Here is an 18,428-nt window from a genome sequence, read left to right on the forward strand (position 1 = left end):
CTGCAAAGTGAGATTTTTTTTAGCATGGAAATATCATAGAACAAGCTTTCCAAATAATACCTGAATTGCTAAAGCTTCAGTGCAAGGTTTTGGGGTGTGACTCCTTGTGCAGCTGTTGTTGCCAAACAGTTAAATAGGAAACGGTTATTGCTGTTCTCGCTGCAACTGTCACGGAGCTTTGCCAGGTGGGCACTTGCTGTGTGTGTGCGTGTGCGTGTGCGTGTGTTTCCCTGTAAGAATAATTCACTGGGGGAGGAACAAAGGCAAGTCAACACTTGGGCTATGTTCGGAAAGCCATACTAGCGTCCTACATCCTACATACTCACCATCTATATACTACATACTGTCTACTCAAAGATTGATTGTGTATGTGAGGTGCGTCGAAACGTTTTCAGTTGAAGTATACTCAAGCAATAAAGAATTTCTTCTTCCTATAAGATTCAGGCAGTTTAGAGCGCTGTTTAGCGTCTAAACGCCCTCCACAGGTTAGATATTGAACTAGATTTTTACAGTCCTGTGTTCATCATCTGTGTTTTAGACCTCTTGTTTTATAATTGTTTCTTTTAAGTTTTTTTTTTTGCATTTTTATGCTTTGACAGTGTAGAGACAGAGTTGAAATGGGGCAGAGAGGGGAGTGACATGCAGAGAACGACCGCGGGTTGGAATCGAACCCGGGTCCGCTGCTGGCCGAGGCCCATGGGGGGGACGCCCTACCAACTGAGCTAAGGGCGCCCCCCTGTTTTATAATTATGTTTTGAGGCAGAGGATCCCTCAGACGCTCTCTGTCCAGCTCATCAGACAGCACTCAGCTGTCTGTGAGTTGAGCTAGACGATCCGCGGTGTGTGGTCGAGCTGGGTCGAACACAGCATTCAGTTCTGATCTCTCTCCACTATCAGACTGGCATCACTCATTTTCACTTAGTAACTCTAATGTTGTTAGGTATTTATCTTCATCTCTTATCTATTGTAAGAGTTTATGAATGACTGCACGTACAGTTGTCAGATTGCGGACCCTTGCTCGAAAATATTTCATTTTCCTGGGCGAGTAAAATTGACCCAGTGCATTGTGTGGCGGTTGAGTAGGAAAAGTATCCAATCGATCCATACCCAAAATCTTACCGGAAGTTAGTACTCATCCGGGAATTTCTCGCATACCCAAACTCGCATACCCAACCGTCACATACTCAAATTGAAGTAAAAATTAGTATGAGTAGGACGTTAGTATGGCTTTCCGAACACAGCCACTGTTCTTTAATGAATAGTTAATTGTGAGTAAAAAAGGAAAGGAAGCGAGAGTAGAGGAGTAAAAAGGAAAGAGAAATAATTTGGAAAGAACGGTGAAACGGGGAGAGGGAGAAGATTGTAGTGAGTGGGAGCGACTGACTGGGAACAATTATAATGTTAAATAGAAACATACAGAGAGCAGGGAGGGGGAAAGGACTTAGGGATGAAAGAGGCCTTGGCACCGAGGAGGGAGGCAGATAGAGATAACATGTGACAGTGAAATGGAGAGATACTGGCAGACAGATTTAATGAGCTCTTCCCAGATGTAGCTGAACTGTAATTATTCTGCTCTCCTGTCTGCCTGGGTTTAAACACGCATGTGAACTAGCGTGAAGCAGACTGTGTCCCGTTGGCTCAAGAACTCCTGCTCAGCACATGACCAGACCAAAGCTGGTGCCAGGACTGGTCTCCAGCAAGGGGATACATTGTTAGATTAAAGAAAACTGAGAAAAGGGTGGGAACTCCTATCTCCCCGCCACAGTGGAATTGTGGTTCTCCACATTACACTGGCCGTTAGTAGATATGATTTAATTATGGAAATTGCAAAGAGGCGCAGTGGTCCCAGACATTGAATATTCAAATAAACTCATCAAAGATAAAATCAAAGAGTTTTTCTGAACAGAATCTTATTTAACCTTTTTAAGGGCTTCGTGTGTGGTCGAATGTCAACCTCATGATGACACTAGTGAAAAAAGTCTGCAGGATTTTATCCATCGATATTTGCAACAAAGCTAATGGCAAAAAAAGAGGGGTAGGGTTATACAGCCCCAGGCACGTCTGTGTGTGTGCGTGCGCTCAGGATGCTGCCGCTTGACCTCAAGGTGTGATGGCAAGTGAGTGGAGCAAATGACAAAGCAGCTCCCTCCATTTCAGTGTGCGTGTGTGTGTGTGTGTGTGTGTGTGCGCGCAGCGCGCACATGCAGCTCTCAGTAAGGGTGGGGGCTGTATCGCTGACACCTTATATGTCAGCGATACAGCCCCAACTCACAAAAATAGGTTATATATAACCTATTTTTGTGAGTCTCTCCCTCTTCTTTTATGCTCTTTCCCATGTTCATTATTGGCCATCACAATTGTATCCCATCTTCCTCCTCCACTCTTTGCACTTGCTAGAACACTCCTAAACACACACACACACACACACACACATGCACACACGGTATTTTGTGTACAGTATCTCACAAAATTGAGTACACCCCTCACATTTCTTCAAATATTTCATTATATCTTTTCATGGGACAACACGGAATAAATGACACTTTGATACAATGTAAAGTAGTCAGTGTACATCTTGTATCACTGTGTAAATTTACTGTCGCCTCAAAATAACTTGACACAAAGCCATTAATGTCTAAAACTGATGGCAACAAAAGTGAGTACACCCCTAAGTGAAAATGTCCAAATTGGGCCCAAAGTGTCAATATTTTGTGTGGCCACCATTATTTTCCAGCACTGCCTTAACCCTCTTGAGCATGGAGTTCACCAGAGCTTCACGGGTTGCCACTGGAATCTTCTTCCACCCATTAATGATGACATCAAGGAGCTGGTGGATATTAGAGACCTTGCGCTCCTCCATCTTGGTTTAGGTCTGGAGACATGCTTGGCCAGTCCATCACCTTTACCCTCAGCTTCTTTAGCAAGGCAGTGGTCGTCTTGGAGGTGTGTTTGGGGTCGTTATCATGTCGGAATACTGCCCTGCGGCCCAGTTTACAGTGTTGACAGGAGTTGGTCAGTGTGCACTTTGTCACGTCTAAGAGCTTTGTCGACAAAGGCCACAAAGTGAGTGGATGCCCAGCATAGTGATAAAGCACCAATCACACGGGGTCTTGTTTGTGCGTGTGTGGTTGTGGTTGTGTCAGGACAAACAGTGGTAGCTAGCAACAATTCAGAACTGAGATAAAGACCTAATTGCCAAGTGCATTTTGTAGGCAATGCGTTTGTGTGTGTTCACTTGAGTAGGTGTGAGGATAAAAATATGAGCGTGGAGGATAATGAGACACGGAAGGGACAGAGGCCGACGTGTGTGTGTGTGTGTGTGTGTGTGTGTGTAAAAGTGTGTAAAAGTATTTTACCACACAGGATCCTCTTTTGTTTTTTTATCCAGCAGTTTTTGTGCATGGTAGTCAGAAATACTGACCTTCTGTATGGCTGTGTAATATTATTCACTTTAAATATCCAGTGTTTGCCTTATGATTTGATCAAATGTAAATGCTATTGGTCTGTCTGTCAGTCCACCCAACTTCCACATTTAAGGAGAACTGAGGAGGACTTGACTGCAATGCTTTTAAAGGTTCAGTAAGCAAAATGGTACTTTTATCTAACTAGCAATCCCCTCCCTCGTCCCCACGTCACCACATTAATGCACTGAGGTCTTTAAGCAGAGAGTCATCTAGCATCATCTCAGATCCATAAGTGTGATAAAACATGATAAATCAAAACAGACATTGGGCAGGATTTTTACCTGCTCCGCCATTGTAGGCGCATAAACATTCACCCCTCTCTCTCTCTCTCTCTGTGCATGCACCGGCAGTGAGACGTGCCGGTTTGTAGCGTTCTCTCTTCTGATTGGATATCATGTTGTGGGATACCCGAAAAGTTTATTTGCCGATTACATGCAGAGTGGGTGACCTGTGTTATGAAGCGTGCACACTATATAAGAGATCACTGTATGAATATAGAGCGATTTAACACGTATATTAACATGAATATATCGCTCACTTCACCTTTAATACACATATTTGTTGTTGAAAGCCACATATGCAAGAACTGACTAGCTTTTGCCATAAACAGTAGAAAAACATGGGGCTCAGAAGCTGGGACATCACACACATGATCCCGATGGAAGGTTTTCAAGGTCGGTCTGATTTACACCAGATCCCACCCACTGGTGATGGTACTTAAGACTGGTTGTCCGTACTTAATTGCCTGCAAGCTAACCAACAGCCTGGCGTGGCTGTTTAAGCTCGCAGGCTAATGATGACATCTGCTGAAATGCACATGTATTTCATCCATGTCGCATCCCCTGGAGGCAGCTATATTGCTGAACAAGCAATCCTGACTTATGAGCAGATATCTTACAAAACACATTAATCAATTTATTTAACAAGGTTGTGAACTCAATTTAAAAACAATGCTTCTTTGTGCCTGTAGCTAGCTAGGTTGGATAATAATAAGATCGCAACTGAAAAAAGGTAGCTGCTCCACTCAAACCAGAGAGCATGCCGACTGAATGGGAGAAATTCTCTCACAATGCAAAGGACACTGAGGAGTGTCTGACGTTTCAGGAAATGTTACATAGATTGCAGATGATGGTGAAACATCTCTAGAAAGATAATAAAGTAAACGTAAAACAGAAGTAAGACAGTAATGATACTGTCGATTTGTGAAGTTAATTTAGAAGCCACAGTTTGTTTAACGTAACACACTGTCATATCCTTTTAGCAGAAAAAAGCAAGTGGCAGTCTGACCACTTTTATGCACCCATTTACAAGTCCTCCTAATGGAAATGTATTGATTGGCAATCTTCAAAGGGGGTATTTGTACACCACCAATATCAATCTCTTGATTATTTTCTTCTTACTGACATCTGTCATTTGAAGTAGCACCTCCTGTTTGGCCCACAATGCCAGGGACATCATGATATGGAATAATAATGGTGGTTAAATACCCCATATGTTTGACTCTTTGACCATCTGTCAGGCTCGGTGTGAGACTAAACTATGTTTCAGGTCAATGTGCAGATTGTGCCAGAGCTATGGGAAATGACACGCACGCAGACACACGCACAGTGTTCTCTCTTTGCTGACAGAAGGCTCCGGAGAGTGGCTAATGAGAACATGTCCTCATGCATGAAAACTCACATCAGCACACACAACACACACACTTGTTTTTCAGTTGTATTCTCTTTGTTCAGTATTTTACCTTTCCCCCAGAGTTAAATGAAAAGTCAGCAATATTTTTTGGTTAATAATATACAGTACGTGTTAAATCACTCTATAGTCACATAGCGATCACTTAAACCAGCAATCACTTAAACCAGTGGTTCTCAAAGTGAGATATATATATATATATATATATATATATATATATATATCAGTGTTTCCCCCAGCGCTTTATAGCTAAGGCGGCCGCCTTAGCAACGCCAGCCTCCCGCCTTGACTACCAGCCGACCGACCCAAAAAAAAAAAAAAAAAAAAAATTAATTTAATTTTTTTTTTTTTTTTTTTTTTTTTTGTGCTGCACAATTAATGTACTAGCAAGCGCGATGTGTGTGTTGTGCATGGTCATAACTGCGCGAAAGGCCGCGATTTGCGGTAAAAAGCATGTGTCTCCAAGCGTTTCTCGATCAGCTGCTCTGTGTCTGCGGCTTTGCGCGCGCGACCGTACCGCACCACGCGCGACTACGGCATGCACGCGGGAGAGTTAAACGAGCAGAAGCAAACCGAGATTTAACTGGTGGCGATAATAAACGCAGTGCAATTCTATGGGGATATTTAGCTGAACAGAAAGAAGTGCTCTGCAAAGCTAGAATAGTTTAAGACTCCACATCACTGTGGCAACACAACCTATCAGCGCAGAGAAAAGTTTGAAGAAGGCATGAGAGTGATGTCCCAGGCCAGTTTCAGTAAGTGTTTACTGAAGTGCCAAACTAGGCCTACTGTCTTTGAAATGCATTTAGTCATTTTAAGGGGAAAACACATTGTATTTATTATTTAAAGTTATTTTTCAAACAGCATGCTAGTGTAGGCCAAGAAGATTTATTTTCTGAATTTTCAATGCTGCTTTATTTTTATGTTTTAAATTGGGAAATACATGTTCCAAAACGACCTCTGCTCTGTATTTAAAAATAAATCAAGCAAGTAGGCTTAAAATAACCATTAATCGCACAACAGCCCCCATCCAAAAAGGAACTTTAAAAAGTTGTATTTGCACTTTGATGTGCATACACATGTTAAATGTATGGTCCATTATTTGTATTTAGTGTGTCTGTATAGTATTGCACCAAAACAGTAGAAGTTTTCTTTAATTGTGCTTTGTACTGTCTGTACGTTTACACATAATTTGTACCTGCACATAGCAAACAAAATTGCACAACTGTAAGGTCAGTGTCTGTTTTATTTTTGTATTCAAATAAACAGTTGTTTATTTCTTTACGGCGCATTGGCATCTTTGAGCAAAATACCCCTAAAATTTTCGGGCCGGCGCGTTGCGCCACGCCTCCCCTGACACGGGGCAGTGACCACCTTGACTAAGACATTTTCTGGGGGAAACACTGTATGTATATATATATATATATATATATATATATATATATATATATATATATATATATATAATAGTTAACACTGCTGCTGCATCATGAGTAGTGAGTCATACAAAAAAACACTCCAAAAGGTGATACGTTTTCAATGTGCCGAAAGTTTTGAACAATAAGAAAAAAAAGTAGAATAAATATTTGAATGCAATACAGAATGCCTCAGTGCCTTACTGATTTATATTCCATTAGATTTGCGTCAACGGGAGCTAGTTGTCTTTTCCTTAACATGTCCACCATAAATAAATACAGAAGACCCAAATTACTGCATTAAAATGAACCAGAATGCACAAAATGAAGTGTGTGAACCTCAAATTTTTCTGGGGGGCTACCCCCTGATCTCCGCTTTTAATGTGTCCCCCCCAATGTTGAAATGAAACCTAGCCCTTCATTAATTAATTAAAATGTGTTATTTACACATTACTGGATGCAGACCAATACATGTAAACTGTAAAGACGCAACCTGGCCATTGAAATTATTTCAGTTTTTTGAATTTTTTTCCATCGGCGGCTCTCAGCCCAATGTTGGGTTCCTAAATTGGCCCTCAGCTATCAAAAGTTTGAGAACCCCTGACTTAAACAGTATGCACAGTTCATAACACAGGTCTCCCAGTCATTCAGCTTTGCAGTAATTGCCGGATAATATTTCAAGTATCTTGTCATTTTTATCCAATCAGGAGTCAGAGCGCTATAAAGAGGTGTTTCTCTGTGCCCTGCAAAGCTGAATTGGCTACAATGGCGGAGCAGGTTAAGTTGCAGATGGAGTGGACTGCTAACTGCAGTCACTTACAGGAAGTTAGCTAAAAGGACCATATCACTTACTTCCCCTTTATTAAGGATGACAGTATTAACTTTCCAGGAATACATTTGACAGATTGTCAAATGCTTATGTTTTGTCATTGTGTGAGCTGATGAGCACATCCTACGGATACAAATACACAATTTACTGTCCCAGTACTAGGGGTGGGAAAAATAATCGATTTTCCGATTAATCGCGATTCTCTCTCGAACGATTCCGAATCGATTCATAAATGTTAATAATCGATTTATAAAAAAAAAAATTAAATTTTTTTATTTATTTTTTATTTTTTTATACTAGTGTTTAATATTAGTATTTCCTGCGCCACTGCGCATGCACGCCACACAAGTGCGAGTTGTTATAAGTGGCGACAAAAGGGCAGAGAGCAGCAAACCCATATGACCTGCACTGGCTTTGTGTCTGTTTACGTTTTTGTATGAGAGCTGAATTCCAAGCCATACTTTTTGCACAATGTGTTGAAATGACATAGAAAATAATAGAATAGAAATCATATAGAAACATGATTTATAAGTGTAGAAAGAAAATTAAACTTAATCGGTTTAGTTTTTACATACTTCCATATTGTGTTGAAAGCTGCATTGATTATTGCACTGGTCATAGAAAGTCATATTTGTGACAAGAAAAGCTTTTTCTCTAATACAATATTAGAGAAGGTAATTCATCTGTTGATTGTATTTAATGATCATCACAAAAGCAGGAAGTGATTAGCAAACTCTGAGTAGCAAACTCAGATCTGTATATAAATATATTTTTGAAAATCACACATAGGTACTGTATGTACGTAAAAAAAAATTGCATCGAGATGCATTGAGAATCGATTTTGAATCGAATCGTTGACCTCGGAATCGGAATCGAATCGTGAGGTGCCAAGAGATTCCCACCCCTACCCAGTACTAGTGTATAGATTTGTGCTTTGGCTCTCTGTGTGAAAGTCACCATTGTAAACAGAAGCCTGGTGTATTTATTTAGAAATGGCAGGCTGCCCGATTGATCCGAAACATTGCACCACCCCGGACCGTGCTGTCCTCAAGACCACAAACACACACACGCACACACACACACACACACACACACACACACACACACACACACAGCAGTAACATGCTCTCTCTCTCTCTCTCTCTCTCTCTCTCTCTCTCTCTCTCTCTCTCTCTCTCTCTCTCTCTCTCTCTTCTCTTTCTCTTTCTCTCTCTCTCTCTCTCTCTCTCTCTCTCACACACACATACACATGCTGACCATCAACTCCAATACATTTCAGATGTGTGTGTGGGGGGATTGATGTTTGTCTGACAAGGTAGACTTGTGATTGGCTGTGTAGCATTCAGGTGGTAGGGTAGCGTAAGAAAAAAAATCCTTACGTTTCACTACACATACTGCCTTGCTATTTAGCATACAAGAAAAATATTTAGGATACCTGGATGTCCTACTACATCCAGTCACATTTTACAGTATGCAAACCAGCATTCTTTTAAGGCTATTATGACCCACACTGCACTTTCAGCGTGAGCTTAATAGTGACACCAAATGAATCCCCGTGAGAGCATGACCTTTCATGTTACAAATACATAAGTAAGATGGTCAAGTTCAAAGCGCAATGTTATAACAAAATAGAATTTCCCAATTGTATGCAGACTGCAGGAAAACTACATACTGTTTAAGGGTAAGTTGCAGTGTGTAGTATGTAGCATGCGATTGGTTGGAACACAGGGAATATATTCCAGCATAGAGACTTGTAGCTGGTGTTATCTCCACAGATTAAGGAGGGCATTGTAAAAACACTGCCGCTTTTGTTCAAAGGGGGTGCAAGATTGTGCACATACTGAAAGTTCCTCGGAGCACCTTTTAAAGAAGAAGCCCAGTTTGATCCTGATGAATTTACGTGTGGGGACGTTGTTGTCCATCTGAATTGCCTCACAATATTACCTTAACCTGTATCCGTCTGTCCGTATCAGGCAATTATTTTTTGGTGTCCTGTCAGTTGATCTTGGCTGCCCATCTCGCTGCCATATCCTTCATTTGGGCTTTGTCTCATTAGTCCATCTGTACAGCCTTTTCTCCTGCCAGTCTGTCTGTGTGTCTGCCTGGCTAACTGTCTAACTGTGTGTCTGTGTGCCCTCGTGTTGGCTGCAGTAAAAGACAGCATGACATTTAATACAGCAGGATGGGTTGTAGCACCATGTGGCTAAATGTCACCCCACCCCCCCCTCCGCTCTTTCTTTTGTATTTTTGTTGTAACCGTCCTTCACCCACCAGTGTTTCTCTCTAACCTCTCACCCCCATTCCTCCAAAACCTTCTCCCACCTTTATTTTCCTAACCTCTCTAATATGTCCCAGAAACACATCCATGCATTGGGCAGTTCTCATGTCCACATGATCTAAACTATATTGACTGCAGGAAGGATTCATCTCCACAGTAGTACACTTCTTCATCATTGTACCTTCTTGACTCTATACTGTGTTTTCAAAATCAATACCAAACCTACTTGACCCATTAATGAATGTGCATTTTCTGTGTGTTTAGGATCATCCACGAGGACGGTTTCTCTGGCGACGACGTGAAGCAGTACAAGCCTGTGGTGTACAGCAACACCATCCAATCTCTGGCTGCCATTGTGCGCGCCATGGATACACTGGGCCTGGACTATGGAGACAAAGAGCGCAAGGTCAGCACTCAACCCCAAATCTCAAACACATACACATACACACACACACACACACGTCGCCACATTTATAGTAAATATATGAAAATACAAATGCACAGACTCAAGATTGCTACAGTAGATGGAAATGTCTCAAGTTGGTAAATCCAAAAGCATGTACCCATTAAGGCTAAGCTAAATGAAGACGTCAATCAACATGAACCACTGAGCTAATGCTCCAAAATGCTGAGCTTCCCGTCCTGAGTGCAGCAAGTAGCCACTGGATGAATGCCATAGGGAGAGGGCACCGTGTGCCTTACACAGAGTTACTGTCTTTCAGATGAAGCACCATGAGTCCAGCTCTTGTATCGGACCTGATAAATTATCTCACCGACCTCTACTTTGCTCTGACCTCTTGGAAGAAATACATCTCTGAATGGGAACTGACAGAATATCCCAATATTTCCGTGGGGTCACTGTATAGTGTAGTGAATGTCACGGTCAATGCAGGAGAATACTAGCCTGGCGCTACCAGACCATCGTACTTCATTTCATTTGTACAGAAGGTCTGGAAGTGCTGTAATTGGCAAACGTTAACTCACTTGGAGGCGGGTGTCTGTTGAAGTTTAAAACTATTGGATCTGCTCAGTGCCACTCTGGATTAGCCAACCAATCGCATAACGTTTGGTCGTGAGCCGGCTTCTGACGGTGCGTTCAGGGAACTCGGAAATTTCCGACTTCACTACATATTGTAGTCTATGGATCTACCGGTACCTGGCAACGGTAACTTGTTAGAGCCTAACGTTTAGTTATTTGGATGAGAAAGGTTGTAGGCGTCCATACTTTCCCGAGCAGATGCACTGGAACACAGACAGGTCGGAACTCGGAACTACCAAGTTGGAAATTTCCGAGTTCCGAGCGTAAGGGAACGCAGCATTCAACTGAAACTGGAGCGCGACTTCGACCCGTCGTTCTCAGCCACTTCCTCTGTTCGCTGATTGGATACTAAGAAATCTGTTCGGAAAAATCTCACTAATACGCCCCACCACCAGACTGACTACTGAAGGGAAAATTAAATTTGGGCGGAAGTAGGTAGGCGGGCGGAGCCAGGCTAGGAGAATACTGTGCGCAGGGACTTTTCATTAAACTTCATTTACCGTGCACCATGTTCTGTAGGTGGAAGGAGCTGTTCCTGTCACAGCTTCATAGATCTGGAGATGCAGGACTATGTTTTGTAGAGCTGATGGATGGTGAGAGATGCTCTGTGCATTTTCCACCCACACTGAAATAAATGTACAGACTGATGTCTGATGTGTGCAATAGCAGTTAGATTAAAATATTCTTGCTGAAAACCGCAAGCAGGAAAAATTGTTTATAAAGTCATACAGTAACTTGCTATCGGATTTGATTTAATGAGGCTCACAGTCAGCATATGACTCCAGCACTGTGGCAGGTTTGTGTTTTTGCTAGAAGCTGCGGTTGGTAATATTGGAATATTTAGTGGCATCAAGTAGTGATTGCAAGTTCTAGATTGCAACGCTCCCTTGCTAACCCCTTTCATTTGAATAATTATAGAAGCTACAGTGGCCTCTAAGGACAATAAGCTAGTAACTTACTAAAGATGTCATCATCCACCACTGCCTCAAGTCTTTCCACCATATAAAGTGACGACACCCACTATAAAGATGGAAAATGGCTGTTAAATTTGTCCACGCTGTTCGACTGTAGAAACATGGCAGTGCAAAGTGATGGCCTCTTAAAGGGTGACCTGCTGCTATTTAGATAGAAAAGGCTATTTCTAAGGAAGAAAAAAATAATAATTTCAAGAGATTATACACTTATTAGAAGTTACATACCTATGAATATTATATTCCATTTCTACTATGCCCCAACCTCAGCGATTTTTACCAGCATCCAATAAGGAAGTGACCACAACTGTAGTAACCAGAAAGTGCCACTGGGGGTGGCGCCAAGACGAGCAGTTTTTCTTTGACTCACTTGTTAGATAGGCAGTTTTCAAAGTCTTATTAAACCTATTTACAGCCTGGGCCACAAAAACATTTTAGTCTGTATGTTTAGGTCATATCTCCATGACAACACTGAGGGGGGTGAATTTTTTTGTCCCACGCTAGTTTTTATTCTTTTGGAGGTTAAAATGTATTGGCGCAATCTCTTGAGTGACAGCTCTCCGTCCGTTGTCCCTCACTTTGCCTCGGAGATATACGTCAGCTATCTCCCTCCCCCCGACGTGACGTCGATTCCCCTTTTCGGCAAGAGGAGTGAGGCGGAGTAAAAATCTCACAAGATGGCGACGCGCACAAACCAGGATTATTGGATGCCGTGTGAATAACTTGAGGTCAGCCCGGATGCTACATCCATATAATTTACTATCTATGATTTCTACCAAGACCTGTTCGGAATTCTACACACTGCATCTTTAATGCACAACTTTTCCCCCATGCAATCGCAGAGTATATACAGTATTGAGTGGTTAAACATGAATATTCATCATGTGCAGCAGCCAAGCACATATCATACTGTCAGCTGGAGGTGGAAGAACATAGGCTAAACCTCAGCTCATCTGTTCTTGTTTACTTCTTAGCACTTTTCAGTCCGAAAATACCCCAGCAGTAACAGCTAGATCTGCACATGCTTTACATAGAGTTCTGTGAGAATCTAAACCAGATAGAGGAAGAAATGCTGTGGCGTTGACAACTTCTTAGGTTTAGAATAGATAAAACAGAATCAGAAACATACAAATTTATATAATTAAAAATTCTCTCTCTTCTTTCTTTCTTTGAAGAAAGTGGTTGGCTTATACTTTGGTTTTGAATGTCAGCCCTTTATCACAATTGTTCCAGCACTGAAACTGAGGGCTAATGGGAAAGGCTTCCAACTATCCCGTCATGCTTTTCTCAAACATTCTACAGGTCAATCAAAATCACAAGGTACACAATTTGAGATATCTCATAATTTATGCCTGTTTAGAGATGTCAAGGTTTGAACTAGCTACACCTTGGTCCCTCTTTTCAATGTTGAGTGTGGAGGGAGCACCTAATGGATCACAGTGTTTCCAGTATTTACTGTATATAGCAGACACAAATAAACATTCAAATACAGCCATAGTTGAGGTCTCCCGCACACACACACACACACACACACAGACACACACACACACATATCCATAGCAAAGTACAGGTCAACATATCAAACAACCTTAAATGGGTTACGTGATTACAAGAAACAAAACTATGAAAGCAAGAATTTTAAGCTATTGTTTTTGAAGTTGCATACAAGGAAACATACCAGTGCACATACACAGTGTTATAGTGAAGTTGTTGACAATGAAGTGTTGTTGTCGAGGATTAGAAGCTTCATAATATCTGATTTATAATCCAGGAATGCAGTGTTGACAGTAGATGACTCTTGGTCCAAAATGGCCCCTCTCACCCCATTATTGAACACAAGTTTAACATTAACATAGGCCCCGGATTTCTGCGACTCACTCACTCACTCACTCACTCACTCACTCACTCACTCACTCACTCACTCACTCACTCACTCACTCACTCACTCACTCACTCACTCACTCACTCACTCACTCACTCACTCACTCACTCACTCACTCACTCACTCACTCACTCACTCACACACACACACACACACACACACACACACACACACACACACACACACACACACACACACACACACACACACACACACACACACACACACACACACACACACACACACACACACACACACACACACACACGCATACACAACAGCAGGCACGTGTCATTGGCCTTAACCTTATCCAAAGGCACAGTATATTTTTAATCACAATGAAGCTATTGATACTCAGAGTAGCGGGCTGAAATAACAATACATCTATTGATTAGTATATGATATCTTTCAGTGTGTGTGTTTGTGTGTGTGTTTGAATATATCTTGGTAACGGTATTACATTTCTAAACAGAGGTGAAGGGAAGGACCTCAGGCATGATGGATTATTGTTGTTGCCATTGAAAAAAGACCCTGCACCTGTGTGTGTTGAGGTGGTCGTGTGGCATGTGCCTTGCTAAAACTTCCTCTTTCTCCCTTCCCCCTCCTCTTCTTCATCCCATGCTCTTGCGGAGAGAATGAGTGGCGTACAAATTCTATGGGAGCGTCCCACATTGAGGTGCAGAAGTTGATCTTACTGTATAAAGGACTTTGGATAACTAATTTACTGAGAATGGACAATGTCCTTATTTCTACACCAGAACATATGGATGGGTGGAAATGATGTTCTGTCAATATTTGACTGTGGTGCAAGAATGGAGTAGGGTCCAAAGCACACCTGAATCAGAATCAAGTGTATTGCCAAATATGTTTTGGTTGCATGATCTACTTGAAGAATAACAGAGATTACATACACAATAAAGATTGATTTCATTGAGGGAGGATAATGCCTTTCCCCCTCGCCCCTTTCACATAACCTTTTGGGTCATAAAAGTGACCCTGCTAAGCCTCGAACAGAACTCTAATGGAAACTTCAAATCAACTAGACAAATTTAATTTACCACTGGGTGTTAGGGTGTAGCCCCGGACCCATCTGCTAAGAGTGGAGATTCCACTGCCCTCATGGTGTCTCCAATGTATCAACAGCTTATGGACAAGCAAAGGGACCTGAATTTGCTTTGACGAATAGACTGCAAATTAATGCATACACTTTGTGTGTCACAACAAAAGTCAGTAGTGCAAAGTCAAGCATGTATAAGTTCAGGCTGATCCGACACAGGGAGCAGAGGTGTTGAGCTGTGCAAGGGATACACGTTTTTATATTTATGTATTGAAATGTTTTGCTTTGGAAACACATTGTAGAAAATAATTGCTACTTCACATTACAGTAATGCACAATGTCTAGACATCACCATGGACACTGAGAGTTTAGGAAACAAGTTGATTCAGTTCATTGTTGCTGTATATTGAGTCAAATCAAAAAGTACACTGTATGTAATCGTTTTTTCTCAATCAATCAATCAATCAATCAATCAATCAATCAATCAATCCCAAAATATCAAGGATATGCTATACTCACTTTCAAACTTATGTGGACAAAACACATGCAAATCTGTGCAATCAGTATGGTAACATTCTAGAACTTTCAATTTTCATTTTCCTCAAAGTAAAACATATACTTAGTGGCTGCTCTTTTTAAGTAACATTAAAGCGGTATAGCCCTAGTCCTAAACCCTCAACACCTCGACAAGAACCTATCGACAATAACAGAAAGTTTTAAAGAAGAGAGACATATTGTAGTTGATATTCAAGCCAAAAAGCCTGAGAGGGGAAGAGACAGGAAGATAGATTATTTAAGAGAGAATGGAGAACATGTGACAGTGGACATGAAACAGAGAGGGAGAGCAGGCCGATCTGTGTTTAAACTACTCTTTACACCTGACTTCCCCTCAAAGTAACCAGAGGACCTAGACCCCGTTTCCACTTGGCATTAACATCTGACTTTTGTAATCGGATCACATGAATAAAGCTCTAACTACAGGTGAAAACACTCTCAAGACGCATTGAGATCGGATCACAAAAACCACATTCGGAGGTGGTTTACGTCCGTTGTGACCGTTGTGTCCACATTCATTTGGTAGTGGAAACACCAATGTGGTTTTTATCCACATTAGGGACCTCCTACTCAACTGCCGCCCCCTGCCTGAGCGGAAATACGTTGAAAATGCAGCTTTTATAGAAGCCTCATGAAAGTTAGTTGCATCCGCCAGTATTGCAAATGACAAGCTTTCTGTCCTCTGTTTTCATTTCACTGCGTAAATCTGAAAACACGGAAATCGCTGCTATTGACTGGAGAGCTGCAAGGCAAAGACTTCCTGTTCTTATCTGCTTAAGAATAAAAGTCAACTCGCGTTTGGCTAGTAACAGGCGTTTAATGTGAAGGCGCACAGGAAATATTCTTAACAGCATACAGAAAGCCGTGTAGGCTACTGGTGGTGGTGACAAGAGTGTAGCAGACGTTAGAAAAGCCGCCCGGCAAACACACATCTTTCACCAGCCAAAGAGGCGTAATACCTTACTCGCCTAAGAGTTTTTACTTTGATATACTATCTATGATAGTTCCCGCATTTGGCGAGTGTAAATGTAGAGCCCTCTAAGCAGTGTTGTGCATCGCTCCTCCTTGTCTAAATGAGACAGTAGCCTATCTCGTCAACCTAGACTTGTAATTATCTTCGCACGTAATACATTTTAATAGCAAATGCGATTAAAACTGTGGCACTGTATGTTTACTTGTTTGAACCCCACCGGTTAAAAACAGCAATGCAAACGGAAATGATGTGCGTGTTGATTTAAATACAGCGCGGGTAAATGGAATCGGATCACAAGTAGACACAGAAGTCACATTTGAAAATACAAGTGGGAACACACGGACTGAGAGCTGGCCACTTGTAACCAGATTCAAAAAGTCAGATGTTAATACCAGGTGGAAACAGGGTCTTAGAGCTGTCCCTTGAATGTATTAATGATGAGGGGTATTGCTCCCACTGTTCACCTATTGATACATGTAAACAATGCATTTTTAATATGTGTGTTAAATGTTGCAATATTATTTTAACCAGTTAATTTATTTGACCACACCCCCCCCACCCCACACACACACACACACACACACACACACACACTCACTCTGTTGGCTCACCTTCCTCAATTCCACCTGTCCTACCATTTCTGTCCCCTTTAATTGCTTGTCTTTTGATAGCGAGTCCCCCCCCTCCCACCTCCCCCCAATATGTGCCCTGTCCTTGGCTAGTTGCTATGACAACCCAGTGTTTTGCCTTGCTCTCAACACATTCCACAAGCCCATGTCTCAAGGACTGCGTGGCACATACACTTAGACACACACATTCACACAATGATAATGGGCTTTAAATAGACTGCACGTTGTCACTGCACTGTATGAGTCTTCAAGCAGTTTTCATGCAGGTTTCTAACAACAACGTTCAAAGAAGAAGCTACTACCCCAAAATGTGGAAGAAGTTAAAGTCTTCACAGGTTTTAAACTGTTATAATAACTAAATTATATTATATTTTGATATTTCATAGTGGTCACCATCGTTAATTAGCCTGAAAAGTTGACCATTTACTGAACTCCTCCCCCACACAGCTATTCTCTACTTGCTTGGGTAACTATGGTACTGCAAGCCTGTCGAGCTTTGTAAATCGCTGCACGTTTAAGTGGGGTGCATGCACCTATAGCACAAGTGATACACCACAACACAAGATGTTAGATGGGGGTTTATTTATTTTTAACTTCTCCATAACCAAAGATCCAGAAGAAAAGTGTACGGTATGGATAAAACTGTGTGTTGTCTGCTCTAATATGAGCTACGAATGTTAGCATGTCCAGCTAACTAGCTTACTACCTACAATAGAAACCTAACACAGCATTATTTCAAAGGTCATGGCTATTTCATACTACATTATTTTGTGGGGTTTATAGGTTACATTTAAAAACGTCACATCCACTTTTGAATATCTCCACACAGTGTGGGTGCTCATCCTGGATGCTACAATGTGAGTTTAGGCTGATATTAGCAGTTCTGTCCTGCTTTTTTTAAATTAGGAAAGTTTTCACACCAGAAACCTAAATACCCCATAAACGTTTTTTTTTCTACATTGTAAAGGACTGTACTCTTATACCATTAGAAGTGAAACATACTGGATGAACATTCCTAATTGTCCGAGCCTCTTAGCTAAGCAGCTAAACAAAATAATGTTCTGTCTGATCTTACATTTTCCTAATGATACTAGGTCTAACTAGCACTATATTCTGCAATACAAGAACAATGCTGATTTCTGTATTTCCAAATCTTCAATCTTAACTGGTGAGGGTTCAGTTTTTTCCCCCTAGAACACATACCTTTTAGCCTCATTGTTATATTGCTCTATTAGCCACTAAGAGCATATCTAAGAACCATTTTGCAAAAGTATCGTTTAAAACGAGTCAGCCAGAAACACCTGTAGACTGCAGACTACTTCACTGATAATACAGAACTGCAATCAGTACTACTTCTCTGAAAAGCATCAGTGGATGCTAGAATATGGGTCAAAGTATCGAGCCGTGGAACGACTGTGGTCAAGCCAACCGTCTCTCGTTTTTGCCTTGTCGAACTAGCCGCTATTTAAGGCCAGGACACACCAGTCCGACACGTTCCGACTACCCAAAAACTGGAGTCGCCGTTTCAGGAAGCTCCAGTCTTTCCATCGCGGCCCAAAAACACACCGAGACGTGTGTAATGTCTCCACAACAGCAGGCGGCGCTAATCTGTATTGTGGCCCGAAAAAATACGAAAGCCGGAAATGA

At 41.6% G+C, this 18,428-nt stretch overlaps 1 protein-coding gene across 2 annotated transcripts in view; it reads left to right on the plus strand.

Annotated features, from left to right (window-relative positions):
• LOC307250935 (guanine nucleotide-binding protein G(o) subunit alpha) overlaps nucleotides 1-18,428 on the plus strand; it is a gene marked incomplete at its 3' end in the record, with an annotated part of 105,556 nt that overhangs the window by 15,704 nt on the left and 71,424 nt on the right. For both annotated transcript variants that reach the window (XM_080028213.1, XM_080028212.1), the window contains exon 3: nucleotides 9,940-10,081. In XM_080028213.1, coding sequence (XP_079884339.1) covers nucleotides 9,940-10,081 — 142 coding nt within the window. The remainder of the gene's footprint in view (nucleotides 1-9,939; nucleotides 10,082-18,428) is intronic.

Source organism: Ammodytes marinus, assembly GCF_949987685.1.
Source record: "Ammodytes marinus genome assembly, chromosome: 5".
Taxonomy (NCBI): domain Eukaryota; kingdom Metazoa; phylum Chordata; class Actinopteri; order Uranoscopiformes; family Ammodytidae; genus Ammodytes; species Ammodytes marinus.